General features: G+C 37.5%; 2 protein-coding genes across 2 annotated transcripts in view; both read right to left on the bottom strand.

Annotated features, from left to right (window-relative positions):
• The window catches only part of LOC134795223 (neuropeptides capa receptor-like), a 71,249-nt gene extending 58,002 nt beyond the window's left edge, over positions 1–13,247 (bottom strand). Inside the window, exon 1 of the mRNA XM_063767055.1 lies at positions 13,153–13,247. Within this exon, the coding sequence (XP_063623125.1) occupies positions 13,153–13,247 (95 nt within the window). The remainder of the gene's footprint in view (positions 1–13,152) is intronic.
• The window catches only part of LOC134794914 (uncharacterized), a 443,559-nt gene extending 421,285 nt beyond the window's left edge, over positions 1–22,274 (bottom strand). Inside the window, exon 1 of the mRNA XM_063766767.1 lies at positions 22,255–22,274. The gene's annotated coding sequence lies outside the window, so the exon portion shown is untranslated. The remainder of the gene's footprint in view (positions 1–22,254) is intronic.
• Positions 22,275–22,738: the final 464 nt, after the last annotated feature.

Consider the following 22,738-nt stretch of genomic DNA (forward strand, 5'->3'; position numbering starts at 1 on the left):
TACTAGAAAAGTGGGTTAGGTTAGGTTTCAACTGCGACCCATACAGAAACGAAATGCTAATAGAAAAGTGGGTTAGGTTTGAACTGCGACCCATACAGAAACGAAATGCTACTAGAAAAGTGGGTTAGGTTAGGTTTGAACTGCGACCCTTACAGAACCAAACTGCTATCAGAAAAGTGGGTTAGGTTAGGTTTGAATTGCGACCCTTACAGAAACCAAATGCTACTAGAAAAATGGGTTAGGTTAGGTTTGAACTGCGACCCTTAACAGAAAAGTAATGCTACTGGAAAAGTGGGTTAGGTTAGGTTTGAACTGCGACCCTTACAGAAAAGAAATGCTACTGGAAAAGTGGGTTAGGTTAGGTTTGAACTCGACCCATACAGAAAATAAATGCTACTAGAAAAGTAGGTTAGGTTAGGTTTGAACTGCGACCCTTACAGAAAAGAAATGCTAACTACTAGAAAAGTGGGTTAGGTCAGGTTTGAACTCGACCCATACAGAAAATAAATGCTACTAGAAAAGTAGGTTAGGTTAGGTTTGAACTGCGACCCTTACAGAAAAGAAATGCTACTAGAAAAGTGGGTTAGGTTAGGTTTGAACTGCGACCCATACAGAAACGAAATGCTACTAGAAAAGTGGGTTAGGTTAGGTTTGAACTGCGACCCTTGCAGAAAAGAAATGCTACTAGAAAAGTGGGTTAGGTTAGGTTAGAACTGCGACTGTTATAGAAATAAAATGCTACTAGAAAAAGGTGACGAAGTGGATTAATTAATTGAATAGTATTATATTAAATATTTGCACATTTTTAATAAAAATGTGGTTACAATTTTGGTGGTCATTTACTATTTTTGGGTTTACAATGATTATTTTTGTGTCATTTTCTTTAATAGGATAGGAAACTGTAAAAATTTGGTTATCATTTCACATTAAAATGGGGTTTGAAATTTGGTAATCATTTACAATTTTTGGGTTAATAATTATTAGTTTGGTGTTATTTCCTTTAAAAGGATAGTAAAATATAATAAAATTGGTAATCATTTCAGATTAAAATGGTGTTATAATTTTGGTGATCATTCATTATTTTAGGGTGGTAAAATATATTTTTTTGGTATTAAATTTTACTAAATCTGGTGATCAGTTAAATAGCAGCCAATCTCTTTGTCTACAAAGACCAGGAGCCTAATTCAGATTTAACCACTTAACTTGTTACGATATTGATACGACATTTAAGATTGCTTACTAGTACCAAAGAGAATATATAGTATAGAGGGGTCTTGTCATAGTAAATTTTGTAGTCACAGTAAATTTACTGCCATCTATCAACACACGACTAAAACTCAAAATGACAACGTATAAAATTATCAACAAAAAGTATATATATGTGTCGGGAATTGTGGGCGTATCATAATATCGGCAGCACATCAGAACCTTCAATCGTGGATGACGAGGGCCTTCAATGAAATACGATGTTCAACTCACAATCTTTACTGCACAAGACTCATTACAAATCACAGCACGCGTTACGTTTTTTATCTTAAGCAAACCAGTGGATTAGACCCAGGAGCCGCCACAGACGTCATCTTCTCCCGTTCGTTCTCATCGTGCTCCTTCTGAAGATTGATTGACAGCATAACTTCAATTGTTCTGGACTTCAATTGTTTTAAGAGCGCACTCTATGACGTCTTGGCGGAACTGCGTCGAACGCCACTCAAGTGTACGTAACACCCTAGTTTGCTCTATTTGTCAAGGTTTGCATGACAAAACGCCCCTTGAAGGCGATAGATGGCACATTTCAGCCATTCTCCGACACGGCCAACCTGACATTGTACGGGTCCCTCCGTACGTTATCCATCCCCCTTTATGATTTTCACTGGTAGACTAGAGCGAAGATGAGATCTTCTTCTCCCAAAAGAGACTGTAGAGCGCAGATCATCTGCACCACCACGGCATCCTGACTCACTCGGCATCATCACTGCATACATCTGCGGACAGAATACAACAATCTGAGGTATCTAAGCTCATTGCTCGGCCTACCTGACCAAAGTAAGTTCCTCCATAACTTTTGTATACTGACAGGCAACTCAACTCAACTCTTTCAATAACACGCACATAGATCATTGTTGTGAATGAACAAGTTCAGCATCAGTAGCATCACGATATTCAATCAGGCCATATTTCAACGGAAATGGGGTAGAGATACATTTCGAACAATTCATTAAGAGACTTAAAATGCAACAGCGTGAAAATAATATCACCATAAAGATACAATACAAACTAGCTTTTAAATGAACCTCACCACAGAGATTCCCCTCAGTTGAAACACATCTTGTATTGAGTTCTCGAAAATAAATGGTTTTCCATATTTAACTGATTTTATGAACATTATCTGCGCACCTATTCTTTACTTAAACGTTTAGTATTCCCTAAAAGTTTAGTGTTCCCACTAATAGATTTTCTTATTTGATTTCATTGATACCTTGATCCAGATATATTTGCCATTTTAATCATTACCTCAAAATGTTAGCTAGGATCACAGAAAACAGCGATGAAATTAGTTTATCCGTTTGAAAGATACTTGGCCGCACGCACACAATGGCCTCTCACCCAAGACGCGTGTATCATCTCCGTTATCTCATGGTTAAAATGTTTAGTAAGTTTGATTTAAACTAGTAGTTCGCCCCGAACTGAGAACTCGCGGTTCGCCAAAAAGTTAGATCAATTTAATGAACCTACTACTTAGTCGGCAAAGGATCGAAAACCGCATGTGATTTATTGCAAGGTCGCCGGAGCCCATCACAACACCATAGAGATTAAAATAAACTGTATCTGTGGTAAGCCGTTATCTTTCTTGTCAAATGTCAAATACCTATATTATGTTTATTTTTATCTTGTTAATTATTTAAAAATGGTAAACTTAAAAACAATATTATAAAAGCCGAGCACTTTCATTTGATACCAAACTCGACCATACTTTCTTGCAAATAAGATGACCAGAAAAGCAAGACCCCTCACAAATAGCTTTCTAGCCTTTTAAGCTCTTCTAACTCAATAACACCTTGATCGAGCCTGCTCATAATTTAATGACTAAAATGCCCTCAACTACACGTTTACCCAATTTCATTTAAATTAGAACAAATTTACTTAAGTTATTGTGTATCAAACTATCCTCTGATAGCTCAGCTTAAAAACATCGAAATGCCGGGACGTGCCCCTAGCCAGCCGTGTGTTCCAAGTTGAATGTAAGAACTTCACTTCGCTTCGCTCGCTCGTTCGATCACCCGCCTAAGTATAAAAAGATTGAGCCAGGTCAATTGATTTCAAATCAGCTTTCTACCATACCCTGAATATTTTGATTAAATTTTGGCACCATTAATTATTTGTGTATTCCTAAACACAATCATTAATTCCATAAACAAAAAGAAGCATATTGTAATTAATCGACACGTAATTTTAAGTTTCGGAATAGGACTACGACAGTTTACTTATTCGATTCTCATATTAAATAGTTTAAACACGTACCAAAATTGCGTTCAGTTCAGTTTAAACCGACTTCTCTATTTTATTCCTTCTGTACGGACAACACATTTACAAGACAGCTTGAGAAATTTTCAAAACTTGATATATTATCAGGTAAGTCCAGTATTATACTTTCTACGAAAACCAAATTGTATTTTTTTTTTTATCGCTTTCATAATTTTTATTAAGAAAAAGGCAAGAAAACTTGATCATTATGTGATATTTACACACTGACACGACTTGTCTTTAGCTGACTGACACAATACTTCAAAAACCAAATAGCTCTCAAAGATGTTCAAAAAGGTTGAACATGCATGAAATTAATAAAGAAGTTCACAACTCGTTTTACAACGAACGATCTAGCGTAACAGGTATTAGTGGCAGAATTTCTATTCTAAATCAAACCGCTGTAGGTACTCAAATTTTGCTAACTTCTTTATCGATCAAACAGAAAATAAATGCGTTCGACTCTATTCGCTAAACATCGACAACTAGTTTCGTAAAAGATCATAAGGAACATTATAATTACTGTAAGGAGTACGAACAACTTTTTGTACTAGTTCCATAACGTGCGTAATAGCGTACGTAGTAACATACTTTAATAATTTTGGATAATAAGTGTAATAGACAAAGCGTTATTTTCCCTTTTTTTTCAAGTCTCATTTTTGCTGCCTTCTACCGAAAAATACTAAAATAGCATGCCAAAACCGTTCTGTCATTTGCCTTCACATTTAAGGGGAACAATAATTTTAACCATAATATGAGGAATTTTAAAATTTGTTTTAAATCACGTTGCGTGTGTTTTGTCCCTAATGGACGCACGCGCGCACAGCTTTGAGTGTCGAGCGAAAAACTAAAAATGTGTCTATCTGCACATAATCATTGACACGTTCTTTTTTTTTTCTTTGGCATACACACATAATTAATCATTAATACTTTCTTTTCACATACATCAACCAATGCCTACAAGTCAACACCAACTTCCAAATAACAGTGCCAACACCTTGGCTTTACAACAGCTTGGTTCCAACACACAGCTAGCCTCATCGCCCGGTCCGAAACCCCCATGAATTGCAGTTACGAATAGGACTGTGCCCTCCAGCACCCAGCCCTCAAACGCCCTCTGGACAACTCAGGTTCCGGTTGCGACCGCCAACTCAAATGATGAACCTCTCAAATAAACTATCCTCAAAGAGGCATGAACTTCACGTTTCGTTTCTTACGACAATGTCATAAAACCAACGCGGAAAGTGGTATACCTACGTAGAGAAATCTAATCCCAAAATGTGTCCCTTTAAATAGGTAGTGTTTAAAAAAATCATTGAATAATATCCTTCTCAAACTGCAATTCATACAATATGCAAAATTATCTTAACCCATTGAGTGATAAGTAAGTCAAATCAAGTGTCAAATCGAATCCAAAGTTAATCAATTAATTTTAAATTATTTTATCATTGTTCATCAAATTCAATTTGATAATCATAATGGCCCTTTGACAGATACACATCGCAAACAACATATCACTGAATCACAGAATTATTGAAAAATTAAATGTCGGGTCTAAAAATTGTTCTGTAGTTACTGTAAACTCTAAAATCTGACTGCAAAAATGACCACAAAAGGATTCCTTCGGCTTCGATGCGGTTAAAATAATCACCATTTAGGTTCTTCAAATAGGAACACACAATTTTCACTCATTACGTTTACGTTTCGTTTTGACTAGTTAATTTTGGATGTGAAGTCATTTTAAGTAATCAAAGGAATGCACAATTGCACATGATTAAAACTAAGTCAGAACTATCCGTCAACGGTCATGAACTTTACCACTAAGTTCTCGGTTTACTTTTCATATCAAAAAAATATCACGCACATACTTACCACCATCATAGGCACAAGCTAGCAAAATAGAAATCATACTTAAAGGTAAGAATTTTATATTCACAGTGTGATCGAATAATGGCATCAACCACTCGTGACGCTTCTCACGATAATATTATTTGGTCCACGACACAATTTGAAATAGTACGTCTCCACACAAAAAAATTAAGGTGCATTTTGCTAGAAGCTATTCAAGTTGTGACGGTATTACATGCCATAGTGCTCAGAAAATCGTTAAACAGCCTTACATCGTCTTAACAGCAGATTACAAGTCCACGTACCAAAAGTTTTTTTACATACATTCTGATTCTGACCATTAAAGGCTAGAGTAGATATCTCGAAGGTATCTGTTCTCATATTTTCCTAACTAGAACCCATCACGCCGGCTTTGTGAGGTACACTCAACACAGTTACAAATCATAAAACAATGGACGCAACTCACGCGATTTCCAACTTCCAGCGACAGTCTGGCAACCAGTAAATATGCAGCTCCTCTCAGCTTCTGTAAACAAACTAAGGCACCCACGTTTCTGCAACCGCAGCTCCAACCCGTGCGAGACGGGAGATCTCGCAGCAACTATCTTCATTCTTCATGGTGCAAAGGACTGTAAACGTATTACTTAGAGTTACAACATTAACAACATTCACGAAAATTTCACACAACATAACATAAAAAGCAATACAAAAACTGGATCACAATTTATAAAATATCAAATATGTCAACTGTCATTTCACTTCAAATATTTTCCATCACGATACTTCTTTATTTTCCACCAGCGATAGCATGAGATTTCTTCATTTTCTAAGGCCTTTAAAACTCTTGAATTAAGGAATGCCAGGGATTTTCAAAATCAGGGTAGATTTTTGGGACCTTCAGTCCACCTTCATTTGGCAAATTTGAGCTTTCAAGAGGAATTCCGTAGCGAATTCCGTGTGTTCGGCCACACTTCTGATGTCGGGAATTGTGGGCGTATCATAATATCGGCAGCACATCAGAACCTTCAATCGTGGATGACGAGGGCCTTCAATGAAATACGATGTTCAACTCACAATCTTTACTGCACAAGACTCATTACAAATCACAGCACGCGTTACGTTTTTTATCTTAAGCAAACCAGTGGATTAGACCCAGGAGCCGCCACAGACGTCATCTTCTCCCGTTCGTTCTCATCGTGCTCCTTCTGAAGATTGATTGACAGCATAACTTCAATTGTTCTGGACTTCAATTGTTTTAAGAGCGCACTCTATGACGTCTTGGCGGAACTGCGTCGAACGCCACTCAAGTGTACGTAACACCCTAGTTTGCTCTATTTGTCAAGGTTTGCATGACAAAACGCCCCTTGAAGGCGATAGATGGCACATTTCAGCCATTCTCCGACATATGGATAAATGATTTTATAATTTTTATATCATTATGACCCATGTCCATTCACTGATATCTATGTGTTAAAATTGTTAAATATGAAACGGTGTCGTCACGCCGTCTAGCTGAGCATAGGCTATAGGTATGTGGCCATCTATCCGAGAATAACTTTTTCTTGATTTCCGATGCACGTTTTTTCCTTTGACTTTATTCATCTTATATGAAGTTACATATGTCTTTGCTAGTACGCTGATTGGTGCATGCGAAATGATATGAAAGTCGTGCGTGAGAAGCGCGCCAACCACGTACACGATCTAAAGGACGTCAAACTCAAAGATGTCCTTCTGTTCTGCAGGAAAACAAGAAGATTTGAGGAGAATAGTGTGGGAATGCCGCCGGGATAGTAACCTGCAGCTCTAACTCCAGGGAACAGGGCTGAATGAATTCGACACGCGATCGACAGCCCGCCTGCTTCCGGCCGGGCGTCCCTACACTACATCTACATCTACCTACACGATCGTCAAGGTAAAAACCATAACAATTTGTTATATCTGAATCAGAATCAGTATAAAGTTATAGCTGATGTACCTACCTATATATAGACCAAGAAAAGTCTACAACTATTTTAATAACATATGTAGTGCAAGTGTTATTTTTATACGGCATAATACTCATAATTTCATGGAATTTTGACGTTTTTGAAAATATATTTACGTTGCAAAACTATAAGAAATAAGTGCATTAAACAAACATCCGGGTATCATAATATCTGGGTGTCGAGTAACATTCATTGAAATAATAATTTTCTGTAACATATCAAAGGAAAACCGTCAGATTTTTTCCTGATATTAATAAGACATTTCTGATCTTCTTTTAAAAGTATATTCCGCCGTCTTTTTTTTTAAGATTTTTTTAATTATCGGTTTTATTGATATCGTTGACTTAAAAAGGAAGAGCCTTTTCCTTGTTGAAATCTGTTTTAGTAATTAAATATGTAGAATGACCGTGGAAATCGAAACAATTGGATTTAAGGAAATGGTGGAATAAGTACCGTATTTCGAAATTGTAACTCTAACACGTGTCACTTTTTTTCATTTGATTTCTTCACCAGATCATGTTTTATCAGGCCCTTTTAGCCGAAATAGTTCCTACTTTTCTTATTCTATTGTTTTTAGGGTTCCGTACCCAAAAGGTGAAATCGGGAGACTATTACTAAGACTCCACTGTCCGCCTGTCCGTTTGTCCTTCTGTCCGTCCGTCTGTCTGTCACCAGGCTGTATCTCATGAACCATAATAGACAGTTGATGTATCTCTGTTGCCGCTATAACAACAAATACTAAAAAGTACGGAACCCTCGGTGGGCGAGTCAGACTCGCACTTGTCCTGGTATTTTTATTTACGTCAAGTATCTTTGAAACGGATTGTCGTGTAGAATTAATTAAAAAAAAGTATTTTTCACCTCAGCAGCTCGAACAAGGGTACTTTGCTTCTTAAAAACAGTGAGCAAAATGCGATTTTGCTCACTGAGTCATTTTGTCTCACTCAGTGAGCAAAATCGCATTTTGCTCACTGGGTGTCTCTCAAATTGCTCACTGAGTGAGACAAAATGACATTCAAATGACCTTTATAGTCAAATGTCATTTCAACATGCGGGGTCTAATACAATTTCGATATACTTGGGTTCTATTATCTCTGTCCCTCTAGGTATGTTCTCACTGCTTAGGGTGAAAAATTTTGTGTACTACACGAGATCAAAGTTATTTACATCTCGTGCGCTTTTGAATCCCTTACTACGCTCAAGATTCTAAATTAGATTCACTCGCTACGCTCGTGAATCTATTATAGAATCTTTCGCTTGCACGGGACTCAAAATAAGCACTCGAAGAAATATCAAACTTTGATCTCTTGTTGTACAAATAACTATTTGCCCTTCGCAACGTGATGCGAGGACCACCGTGTGATACCTAGCCGGCGGCTAGTAGCCGCCGCCATACAATCTAAACTTGCTCCCATTTTAAACCATCATGCTGAACTAAAATGACATGAAACTGTATTTTAATATTATGCGTCGTGATGATTATAAGTACAGTAGCCATCAGATATATCGGAGCGGCCACGGTGTTCACAAATATCTGAACACGCATCTATTATCAAGGAGCTAGAGTGCGTGTACAGATATTTTGAGCAACTTGTCCGCTCCGATATATCTGATGGCGAGGTTGGCGACTGTACATTATACTATACCTAGCCAACAAGGAAGTAAAAACGGGGGCCTATATTGTTTCTCATAAAGTTTTAAGTCATAATGTATTGTTTGTCCGCATTTTCGTTAGTCATAATTTGTTTTTCTCAGAAACGCGTAAGCTTTCAGGATTGCCATAAAACAAACCTAACCTATCTATAGGATAACCTTACGAAAATTCTGAAAAGTTAACGGTTTCAGAATAACTAATGATAATATGACAAACAATACATTATGACTTACAACTTTGTGTCAAACAAAGGGACCCCGTAAATTCGTTTGTGTGGGAGCGGCTATTTGGCGGCGAGTTTGTGAGACTCACCGCCCGATTCGAACTTTAAGATACGTCAATTAATAGATCTAGAAACGATATGGATTAGATGTGTCAGTGTCAAAGTGACGTTTTTGTCTGAAGAAACTTCACATTTGAAACATATATATCTAATCGTAATCGTGCCCAAAATGCGCTCAGTATTTAGCAAGAAGATAGGTACGTGAGCTACTTAAGGGTGCACCAGAGAGTGGATCAGCTACACTCTAAAAACACGAGTTAAAAATTGCCTACTCCAGAGCACACAGCCGCTGTGGCCGAAATCGGTCAGGAGAGCATCATCATCATCATCATCAACTGGCGTATCTTAAAGTTCGAATCGGGCCGTCACAGACTTAAAGTACTCTAATACTAACGAGGGGCCGTATAAACCTAAACCTAAGAAACGAAAATCTAATCCTAATTCCATTGGAGTGCCTACGACAACAAAGGATTGCGAACTAAAACAACAACTGAATTAGTATCTCGAATTCTCGAGTACTATTCAGTATTTTACTCAATTGGCAGGTCCAATGTACTATCGGAGGGAGGGAGGTTAGGGTGGAATTCCATCTGTCCAATTATATTGGTCCAATGTGTTTTTGCGTCTCACATTTTGCTTGATGAGATAGTCGAATTTCAAATCGAATTTAACGCATATTCCCATTTTGTGGCTAATCGGTAGATAAATACACTTTCTTTTTATACCACGATGGACCGATGACGGAAATTAAAATACCTATTTACCGTTTGGCATGTACGTATTATGCCCGAATAAGTATCATTAGATAGGTGGGAAAATTATTAGGTATATTTAATTTATCAGCACGTATCAAAATGTGTATGAAGGTGAGTTTTTTAAAGTTAGAATGTGACTCGAGGGTACGCAGCTTTTATAACGTAAATGCTCATTCTCTGTGATATATTACCTCATTACGAAGAAAAGCCAACAAGGGCTGCATTTTGCTGCCAAGATAAGGTTGCTCATAATTTTCAAGCGCCAAGTTGCATTTCATAGTATAAGAGGCAAACGCAAATTTGCGTTGGCTGTAACCTGCCTTTTCTGCTTTAGAATTAGGGCCACCCACACTAGCGTCTTTTGAGCGTCGGCGTCTAGTCACCGCTCTAGAAAATGGCGTCGCTGCGCAGCCATAGAGTTGAGTAGACGCCGACGCTCGGGAGACGCTAGTGTGAGGTGGCTCTTACAGGTCGTGTGTCGTAATTTTTTCGCCAAATGTCGATAAGGCGAATGGAGCTATGATAAACGAATGAAATTACACACACTGGTATAAAATAGTATGAAGAATTCTAAAGGACCCCGGACCTAAAGTATGGAAAATGTGGTTTCAGTGTTACCTAGTACAAAATCAGTCGAAACTCTGAAAAGGACTCGGAAACAGTGGTAGCACCCCTAGAGACTTTTGTTCAGGACTCTAAAATCTATAACATCAAAATCTCAAAATATTTAACTGAAACCACATTTCCCATACTTTAGGTCCGGGGTCCTTTAAAGTGGCGCTGGCAATTTCACGGGGCCGATACTGACTTGAGTTTTGATACTGGTATGATGCGACCTTGATACGACTCGCAGTGCATTTCGCTCGCACCAGTCAGGGTGTGCAAACGTCAAACTCGTATCGTAACAAGATTAAAACTTTATCAAATTGTTAATCAAAACCGGCCTCCATGTCGAAACACGAAGTGTTGTTGTAGCCTCTCTTTACGATTGAATACCTATGTAAATATGAGAATATCAGGTAGGTACGGATGAGTCAAATAGGACCTATGTAACACAGTAAGTTACTGACAGGTCTGACAGTTTCTACCCTTGTTAGATTATACCTTTCCTAACTAAGAACTTGCAGACGCGGGTTACGTAATGGCGTAAATTCCAGAACAGGTTCGGAAACTATGTTCGACAATTTCTGATTTAGGTAGCCAGCTCGTTGCGCCTGACAGCCATTTAGTTATATTAGAAATATTAATATTATTATTTATCGCATGGTCTGGAGGCCTAGACAAGATTACAATCGTTGATAGAAAACGCGAATTAAAACTTAAATAATGTACTTATGGGAATAGTCACGTAACCATGTCCGTCTGTCTGTCTGTCCGTCTCACATAGGTCAGAAATTACGATTTAGGCCGCCAAAAATATTTTATTGCATTTTTGCGCTTTATATACGATGTCGAACTAAGAAAACATATTTTTAGATAATTACAATTATTATTTTTAAATTTATTCATAAAAATTAAAAAAAAAATTATTTTGCTCCTCCTCGCTTGATTATTTTATATATTAATGATATATATTATAGTAAATAAATATGTATTTTCTTCCATTGAATATATAAATAATAAAATACACATATAATTATACATATATATTATATTTAGGTAAAAGAGTAACATATGTATTACAGAAACTAATAGAAATATACAAAGGTTGTTATCTAATATTATTACGACTGATACATTTACTCAAAAAGATTAACATAAATAAATTAATCACACGCCACATTTAATCATCATCATATCTTAAAGAAAAATCCTCCTCATCGCTTGGGTAGCATTGATCATTCTCCGCTCTCGCCTTATGTGGCTCAGCAGAAATCAATAAGTAGCTGCATAGTTTCTGACAGAAATAATTTAACTCGAGGTTTCGTTATCTTTCTCGTACTGCTGATAAGCGGATCGGAGGTCAGAAGCAACCTATGGTAAATGTCCAGATTGCAGAATTCTCTAGAAAACTTTCGGGCATAGTTTAAACGATATCGATATGACCGAAAGTGTTTGTTTCGGGCTTCTGCAGCTTCCTCCGAAAGTTGTCCAAAGGGAACTATTAAGTTTTCAATAATATGTAATTCTGCCATGGATCAGTATTTTGTGCATTGTCGGTGTCATCGGATGCCACTCATACAAATTTATATAAAGCTTTGCCGTTTCCAGAGCGTATGAGCGGAGCGGCGGAGCTTCCTTCCAACCAAGATTCATTAGATATCAGAAAATTTTCCACAATGCGACGTGATTTAATCCATCTCTTTTTAAATTCTGATTTAAAATGTGAAAATTTACGCTTCATGTTCTTTTTTTCTTCATCTCCGTCACCTGAGCGCATAAGGAGATGATTTTCCAAAAAGTCCAATTTTTCAGTTATTGACTGAAAATTTTGTTCATTTAACTTATCAGACAGGTATTTTTGAGTCACAACTTTTAAACCAGAGGCATTTGATGAACCTATAATAACAGAAAAGACATTTTAACGCTAATGAAAAAAAACGTAATAATTTGCTAATTCCGAATTTTTTTTTGAAACTCGATATTTTACAAAGTCCCCAAAAGTGCCCCCCAATTTTTTCATAAAATGTAAAGATATAGTTGATTTATAGAATGACATAAAAATATCACTGGGACGGGCCCGGAAGCATAGTATTTTCACAATTCAATATGAAAAAATAACAAAATTTTCATCAAGAAAAGGGTCATGTTTAGTGGGTTGTATATATATCATAAAATAAATATTTCTAATTCAAAATAATTGAAAATAATAGAAACTTACCTGAATTTTCGATATCCATCACTTTCACTGACAAATAAACTCCACAAAAATAAATATTGGCTTAGAAATGTTTGCTTCGGATAACAGTGCTAAGAACCGCGTGTGCAACGTAAGGTTTACTCGGGTAATTCCGAATGTCGAAAACTGTCGGATATTTCCGAAAGAGACTTTTATTATGATGGAATTAAGGGTGATTTTCATCTGAATTTCGGAATTATCCGACATTCGGTAATACCCGAATACATCTTATGTGATAACTGAGTTTTGAGAACCTGGTAGATTACCTCATCAGAGATGGTCTGACGCCATGAAGAAGACGAGTGGCGGCAGCCTGCACCGTGCGGTCCACTTGGCTTATGACCGCAATCAATGGAGACATGTTGCATGTGGTCGCGATCTTCAGCATTGAGGGAACGAGGAAGAAGAAGAAGAAGAAGAAGATTACCTACGTAACTGATAAGGGTGGTGGTGGGGTGGGATTAATTCCGTGATAGTGTGGTGTTTTTCGAGAACTAATTAGTTTGGCGATAAGCCGACTTTTAGAAAGTTGACTTTTGGCGGCCTAAATCGCGATTTCCGACCTATGTGCGTCTCTTCGAGGCTTTGCTCCGTGATCGTTAGTAGTCGAAAGCTGCAATTGGGCATGGATACATAAATCATGAATTACAAGAAAACGGTAAAATAAAAAGTACTTAAAACATTTTTTTTAGGGTACATGGCCAATTATTTCTTTCGTTTGGCGTTTGTTGATGTATTGTCATCTTGGTCAGGCCCCCCCGATTGGTTTAGGTGTGTTTAGTAGATTTTTTTTGCGTTTTTTTATTTTTAGCTTTATTTGTAGATGCTATAACAGTTTTTATTGTGTAAAACATTTATTAGATTTTCATTTAATATAGATAAAAGTAGTCTAAAGTTAGATTAAAATTTGCTTCTTTAATAGATATATAATATGTATATATAATACACCATTTAATAGGTATCAAAGGTTTTAAGAAGAACTCTGGCGAGTCACATGGCCTATCTTTTTTATGTGAGGGCATTTTATGAAAGCTCGCTTTGTTAAAAATATGTTTTACCTTGTTTATTTCAACGTATTCTTACAAATCGAACGTCACAACTTCTTCAATTTTTTTTTAAATTGGAAAGGTGCTAATTTTATCCATCGACAATAGATATTATTCGATGATATAAGTAAATTGCAATATATCTCTCAGGCTACAAGTTATATTTACCGACGTTGTAAAATGTCGAGAGCCGAACGCTACATCCAATTGACTTTTTCTGCTGTCGGAGAATCTGTAATTACCTAGATTTATTTATTGTATGGAATTTTATTTTTGTTCTGTATACAATTTTGCTCAAATCCGCAATGTGAGAATGACACGAAGTTGTTTACCGTTGTTCCGAACAGACGCAAAGTGTCTAAAAATTGGCAGCTATTTATAGGATTTAATTTTTCAAAGGATCAAAAAATTGCTTATAAAAGTAATCATCGCCTTAAAACTTAAAACATTGAATTATAAATTGTGATACACGAAACAAAATGTGTTTCTGAACTCTACCATATGTCTAAGCAACGGGGCAAGTTAAATAAAACCTTGCAAAAAGGCCAACAGACGGACAATCAACTCTTATTATGAAACACCCAGTTAAATGATCAAGAATTTTCCTTATATTACGTGTCAGTCACAAGATTCGCATTTAATTTTAATTAAAATTTCTGTATTTCTTTGTTTTTCAGAAATCCAATTAACTATGGTGAAATGTTAAGAGAAAACCACTTTGAACTTTTCAATGTCATGTTTTGTAAAGATCGCGCCTTAGAAATAAAATAAAGGAGAACGGTCAGGTACTTCAAAAGATCAGGATTTAATTTCAGGGTAAATTGTTTTAAAACGATTTTTAAGACAACGGCCTCTTTGTCGGGTCATTTTCAAATTTTATTATAGGGATGTTTAATTTTTAAGACATTTACTGCCTGCGGACAACGCATCTATATGCGTTGCGTCTATGCGGTGTGTGTGTGTGTTGTGTTTGACAACGCCAAATCGCCAACAACAACAAGTCACAGTTGTAACCTACCTAACCTAATTTCCTGGAAATAATTTGTTTATGTTTTGCGTTTCATGATTGAGAGGGGATAGACGAGTAACCCACCACGCTCGTCCAGTGCGGGTTGGTGAGTGAACAGTGAGCCTTCTGACTCGGCTCATGTACGCTGCCGTTGATGTCCTTGACATTCTTCGGCCACCGTACTAGGCCTAACCTAACTAGGCCATAGAACGAGACGCGTGGAAGAAAGAGAGGGAGGCCTTTGCCCAGTAGTGGGTAAACACAACAGGCTAACAAATAATAAATTTGTTTATGTGGGGTCGCAGTTCTAACCTAACAAAACCCACTTTACTGGTAACAGTATTTTTTGTGAGAGTCGTAGTTCTAAACTAACCCACTTTTCTTGAATTAATTTCTAGTTCGCGAAGGTATCGCTTTTTGTGGTGTACCCTTATTTTATCGCCAAATTTTTTGCAGAATTTTGTTATACAGAAAATTATACATAGAATAATCGAATCGCACATTTTTGTTACAATTAATTCTGTTTCTTCGATTATTCATTTCAAAGAAACATATTTTGTAACTTGATTAATATTCAGAATATTTATTCAAAATTTTTTAAATAAAATAAAAGACTGACTGTAGAATTATTATTCATTGAATATTATTTGTGCGACACTACAGTTTACAGAATATTAATTTTAACAATTATTATTTTACAAAATTACCTTTCACATACCCGTAGTATTAATTGAAATTGCTATAAAAGGAGTTTAGGTTACTTTAGAGCTGCAACTTCTAAGAAAACGAACCCTTGCTGGAAAAGTGGGTTAGGTTAGGTTAGAACTGCGACCCCCCAGAAAAAGAACGGTTGCCAAAAAAGTGGGTTAGGTTAGGTTAGAACTGCGACCCCCAAGAAAACGAACTGTTGCCAGAAAAGTGGGTTAGGTTAGGTTAGAACTGCGACCCCTAAGAAAATGAAATGTTGCCAGAAAAGTGGGTTAGGTTAGGTTAGAACTGCGACCCCCAAGAAAACGAACTGTTGCCAGAAAAGTGGTTAAGGCTAGAACGACAACCCCTAAAAACGAATTCCTTCCAGAGAAGCAGATTGCGTTAAATTAACGACTAAATAAATAAAATTCGACTTAATGACTATTCTGTATATTAAATTTTGGTGAACCGTATTTATAAGAAGTGACTTTTCTACAGATCAATGATTCTGTGAAATGAAATTACATGAACAAATTGTTCTTGAAACAAAACTAATGTTTTAAATTTTTGGTGAAACATAAATAATCCGAACTAAAATTATTTGAAGTAAATATTCTATGTAAAGATTATTTTGCGATTTGAAATTACTTGAAAAAATTTCTGTGAAACGAAAATCTTCAGAAAAATTGACGGCAAAATAAAGGTAAACCGTTTTTTGTTGAAGTGTGTTGTATAGAAATGACTACTGTATGAAAGCTAATTTACTCGTAGTAAAATATAAATCTAAGTACAAACATCTGAACATCGGTATTCCTCTCACTGACTGACCTGTATTGACTGACTGACTGACTCACCTAACATCAAAAACCTAACCCACTTCCAGATGACTAGTTGAAATTTGGCATTCAGCTGGGGAATTGTGTGGGTACGAAATTAAGATGTAATATTTTGCCTGAAAATTTTATCTTTAAACAACTGCATTATTTAAAATTGGAATGTAAATTACCCATAATTAATGTCATTAACGGCCCAATGTTATGCCTGGCTGATACGTCGGAAAAAAAGGTAAAATAATGAAATTTAATCGCGTTAGACCCGCTAATGACATTAATTACCCAAGTGTGCAAGACGCGAGAGTTTAAAATGTTATTTTAAGTAAATTACTATTTTATAGCAGGTCAAAATTATTGAATGACATTTTTTAAATGTACTTAATATTGAACAAGAAAAGAGATGGCAGAATGTCCTCGACGAATTTTGCAGCGACTGGCGGGAGCCACAACAAAAGCTATTTAAAAAACCGGGCAAGTGCGAGTCGGACTCGCGCACGAAGGGTTCCGTACCATAATGAAAAAAAAACGAAAAAAAAATGCAAAAAGAAAACGGTCACCCATCCAAGTACTGACCACGCCCGACGTTGCTTAACTTTGGTCAAAATCACGTTTGTTGTATGGGAGCCCCATTTAAATCTTTATTTTATTCTGTTTTTAGTATTTGTTGTTATAGCGGCAACAGAAATACATCATCTGTGAAAATTTCAACTGTCTAGCTATCACGGTTCGTGAGATACAGCCTAATGAGAGACAGACGGACGGACGGACGGACGGACGGACGGACGGACGGACGGATGGACGGATGGACGGATGTACGGACGGACGGACGGACGGACAGCGAAATCTTAGTAATAGGGTCCCGTTTTACCTTTTGGGTACGGAACCCTAATAAAAAAGATAACCAAACTATAGAAGCTTTTGAAGAAATATGTTAAAGTTAGACCAAGAAAAGTCTGAAACGATTTTGATAGAACACGCAGTGAAAGTGTTATTTTAAACGTCAAACTTTTATGACATTACGACGTATAAATAACACTTGCACTGCATATGCTAAAAAAATCGTTGCAGACTTATCTTGGTCTAACTCATCGCTTAGAGTTAGACCAAGATAAGTGTCCAGCGTTGGTTTTTCTAAAAGTTACTAATATTGCTAGTCAGCTGGAAGTCTAGATTATCTTGTCTAGATAGAACTTTTGGCAGTTTGATTGATCGCTAGCTGTAATGGTGGGCTATTTTATTAACAAGACTTAACGTAGTCTCAGACCAAACCAGTGTATTCGTGATCCCTGATAACACATAGTTGAATACCAGCGAATATATATAGACGAAGCTCTTAGTACAGTCGCCCTAACACACTAAAAACACATTCGAAGCATAAGGACCCTTCTGTAATGGAAAGCCACATACAGAGACGAAATTATATTGACCGATCTTCTATGTCAGGGGTCTCCAAACCCCGGCCCACGGGCCAAATCCGGCCCGCGACGCGTTCCAATCCGCCCCAAAGCGAGTGCCCACTGTCCGGCCCGCGGGAGCCAGGTTCCAGGGGTTCAGCATTCATTGAGAGTGGGACTGTTCCTAACAGCAGCAATCAGACACCCTCCACCGGCGGAAAAACCGACGGTGGCCCGCGCGAAAGTTTCTGAGGCGCAATATGGCCCTCAGCTAAAAATGTTTGAAGACCCCTGTTCTCTTCTTCTACCTAGCGTTATCCCGGCCTTTGCCAGGGTCCGCTTTCCTTCTTGCTTTCCTCCACTTTGCGCGATCCTGGGCGTCGTCTCGTGTGAGCCCGTTCACGCTCATATCTGCTTTCACAACATCGAGCCATCGCTTTTTTGGTCTGCCCTGGGGTCGGCGTGAAAACCCCTGTTCTATGTGATAAAATGTTTCGTGAATTAGGTGGCCGTGAACTTGAAACTAACGGACAAAAAAAAAATTTGACAGTATCAGTTTTTAATTTGACAAAGACAATTTTCCTTTGCTCATACGTAGGTATTTTTGCTTGACTTTGATCTAACAAAAACTCCAACCTATTTTATTTACTATAATAAATAGGTAATAATTCACCCTTCGTCCCGATGGTGTGGTGTGCACATGCCTCCGTATCGCAAGAGAGGGCTTGTGCTGTAGTCCCCACGCTAGCCCAATGCGGGTTGGGGACTTCAAATACACCTTATAAAAATGCTACTCCATACAAAAAATGAACTATCATAGGGACAATTATTCGACGGAAGAGGTAATAAAATATCAAATAGTATTTCGTACACCAGTTCCAAGAACCTCATCAAGTCGACGAGCTACGCATATACGAGCCTATTTATAATTACCAGCAGCCCTCTATTTTACCCTAAAATACCTGACATACATTTCTTGTTACATTAGAGCGTTTTCACATTGTCCGATCCGATATCGGATGTAGGATCTAGATCCCCGTAGCAGGGGTGCGAAACTCCTGACTTCGGCCAAACTCGGCTCCGCTCGGCTCAGCATTGCTCCGAGCAATTATTAGGGTTGGCACCACTTGATTTCCTTTGGCGTGCACGACCACAGATAAGATAATCACTTGAATTTTGACAACCCTAAATAGCAGAAAGGGATAGTGCCATATATTAGAAAGGGATAGTATGATTCGACCCCGAACCGCTGTCAAACTTCGGTTTTGTAGGAAGTTTCCTTTCTGTACGGTAGTACTATTATTTATTCTGTGCCCGTAGTAAGGCCGCGGGGGCGCACTCGGGCGCCGTCTTGCTGTAAGGCGACTACAATAAACCTTATGCCTACACATACGCAGACAAACAAATGAAGGGATGTTTACAAAAACAACATAACTGATTACACTGGTTGACACCTGAAACGATTAACAATGTTCTTAAAAAAGTGTCAACCGCTCTAAGCAGTTATGTTGTTTTTGTAAACATCCCTTCAAATATTATAGGTCCGACAGCTATGGCTGAATATAGGTAGGGACACACTTATCCCACGTACGCAACTTATGCAATGCATTATGAAATCTGGACCTTGATATTTGTATGCTTAGAAACATACTTGTCACACGCAATGCTATCCCACGCGTCCCATGCAACGTTCGACCTGTCGCGCCAGATCGGCGTGGGAACGTGGAGGGGATAATCACACGCTTTCAAACGCGTACGATCAGTGTGTTTCTAGATCTTACGTTCCTAGCGCATCATCCATCAAACAAACCACGCTCGCGCTGCAAAAATGGGAGATGAACAACTCATCGAATTGGTTAGGCGATATGAAGCCATTTATATCATGAACCCAATAACTTCTCTTCTTTCTTTTTTTTTCTTTGTGACGCGGAGATATTCATTTAAAAATAACAAAATCGTCTTCAAATTCACTCTAAGAATCGGAAAACATTGTACATTAGTGCACCCGGAGAACTAACAACAGCGTCTGATGTCAATACATCGTATACGTGGGACAAGTGTGCACACAATCTCTCCCACGTTGCATTGCATACGTTGCGTACGTGGGATAAGTGTGTCCCTACCTTATATCGGAAGCGCCTTTCCGATATCGGATGTCGGAAGACGCCTATGAGAAAAACAGCTACAGGAGAGTACCATATGCCATCTAGTCCGCCTTTTTTTTGTGGTATCTATCGTTTTTTAGTAATAAATATTTATTAAATGAATAAATAAATACAATATTATACATATGTGTCTTTACACATATGTATATTTTACTTTCATCCAAAATCCGATATCGGATAATATGAAAACGCTCTTCCGTGTCACTAAGCTAAAACACGAGTTGAGACCATTATCTACCGTAACACCGTGTTATGCATAATATGCGAGTCTTGCTAGCCTAACAACAATGATCATTACTTACTACTAGATAGAGCATGCCTATAAGGTAACAATCAGGTCACGAAAGAAATTAAGAGGAAAGTACATAGATAACCACTTCTCCTTACAAATGTAGCCCCCAATTTTGTGTTTGGATATTGACGTTATGGGAAATATTTTTTTCACCACACCAGCTGGTGCATTTTATCCACTTGTGGGGCAACGGATTAAAATGCAAATTTTGAGTTGTTTCCTTATGCCGGCTGGTAGAGTTGACTTTTAAATAGGTAATGATTCTGAATGAAAAATATTTGATAACATTCATTGTGAATTTATTTGCTTTGATTTTGTTTGATATTTTACTAGACTAACTAGATACCACCGTGCGAGGAGATAAAGAGAGGCCAATTCAAATTTACACTGTGACATCAAAATGATATCTACATGATGTCAGTCGCGCGTGCATTTCGCTCGTATTTATATTAGTCGCACGAGAGAGACGCACGAGCGCATGATATTATATTTTACTACCTAAGTTGGAATGGGCTTTACGTAGAGCGTGTCGTCATACACGCTCTCAAATACGGAATCTAAAGGGAGATGATCCGTGTTCTAACCTAATAAATGTCTTATTAGGACGTTACTGAATTCCAAATTGGTATTCTTGGGTGTCTGGCATCAGCAATATATAGCGAGAAGCAGTAGTAGTAGGGGATTGGATTGAAATATAAAGATCGTGTCACACTTGATGCAATTCGTATTTGGATTACGTATCCCACTACGTAGCAAATACCTACCTTGAAAATCGATATTTCGTTATCTGGCTCTCTATTGCTCATGCATATCCAAGCGATAGAGAGGCAGATAAAGAAATCTCCATTCCTCAGGCGCAACGGAAAACGCGCGAGGAGTTCCACCGTCCAACTATGTTCGCACGCCTTTCCACACTTTCATACTCGTATTTGCACTCATGTAAAATGGGTGATATACAGTCTATAAATAAAACCGGTCAAGTGCGAATCGGACTCGCCCACCGAGGGTTCCGTACTTTTTACTATTTGTTGTTATAGCGGCAACCGAAAATACATCATCTGTGAAAATTTCAACTGTCTAGCTATCACGGTTCATGAGATACAGCCGGTGACAGACAGACAGACGGACAGTGGATTCTTAGTAATAAGGTTCCATTTATACCCATTGGGTACGGAACCCTAAAAAACGATTTTCTACTTACCCGGAATGAATGTAGGTCAGCATGTGCTTTGCAAATCAAATCCTTGTTTAAAATTAAACAAACTGTGAAAATAACAACTTTGCGGCGTCAGTTTGTCGGAATCGTAATTAAAACTACTCTCATATTAATCAAAGCCTCGGAAAATTCCGAGTATAATTATAACTGGAAACTGTATAAAACTACCTGAGGCCCTACTGCGAAACCACGTTCGACATGTTGCCTCTTTGTCGCATTTGTAAATTCGTACGTAAGTGTGACAGGGAGGAAACACGTCGAACATGGTTCGCGGTAGGCCCTCTGCTTCAATTACCTGATTCCGGTATATTTTGTTTGCTCTCTCTGCATTCTCTCTGAAACACTGCCAGTAGCGGCGCGTGAGAATTTTTGCTAGGTAACCCGTAGCAAAAAAATAACACCTACCTAACCTAACATTAGGTAGGTACTTCTTCTGCGCTAGATGTGACCTTGGACGCGAACCGTTGCAGTTAGTGTAGCCCCTAGTAATATAATATAATAATAATAATATGTTTATTGCTTTCATATTGGTGTTTACACAGATGTTCTTAACTAATAATGTTTCACAATATGAGACCCTGTAAGGGTATGGCAATTTTATCTAACACTAACACATAAAACAATTATAACATACAAATTACAGAATACACAAACAAATAGTAGTCACAATATTTTTTTTTATAGTATAATATATGCCTATTTATGGTATTTATTATCATCCAAATATTCTTCTATAGAATAAAAACAATTACTTATTAAATAAGTCTTCAAGCAACCTACAAATTTGACATATTTTAATTCTTCCGCTATTTCTTTAGGAAGACTGTTAAAAATTCTTATAGATATGCTATAGGGGCTTTTATTACTCATTTGTAAATTACTGGCAGGAAGGGCAATCTTATTTTGATTTCTTAAGTTCAAGTTACTAGTATGACGGTCCTTAGTTTTCATATATAGGTCAGGATGTTTTCGTACAAATTTGCATGTTTCTAAGATGTAAAGGGATGGTAAAGTTAAAATATTTAATTTTTTAAAGTAAGGTCTGCAACTTTCTTGATTTTTTATGTTACTTAATATTCTAATACACCTTTTTTGCAGTATGAACAAATCTACACTATTTGTGCTGTTACCCCATAATACAATCCCGTATTGGAGCCATGTCTGTGTAAATGCGTGATAAGCACTAAGAGCTGTTTTTAAGTCTGAA

The sequence above is a fragment of the Cydia splendana genome, chromosome 11 (genome assembly GCF_910591565.1).
Source record: "Cydia splendana chromosome 11, ilCydSple1.2, whole genome shotgun sequence".
In the NCBI taxonomy this organism is placed as follows: domain Eukaryota; kingdom Metazoa; phylum Arthropoda; class Insecta; order Lepidoptera; family Tortricidae; genus Cydia; species Cydia splendana.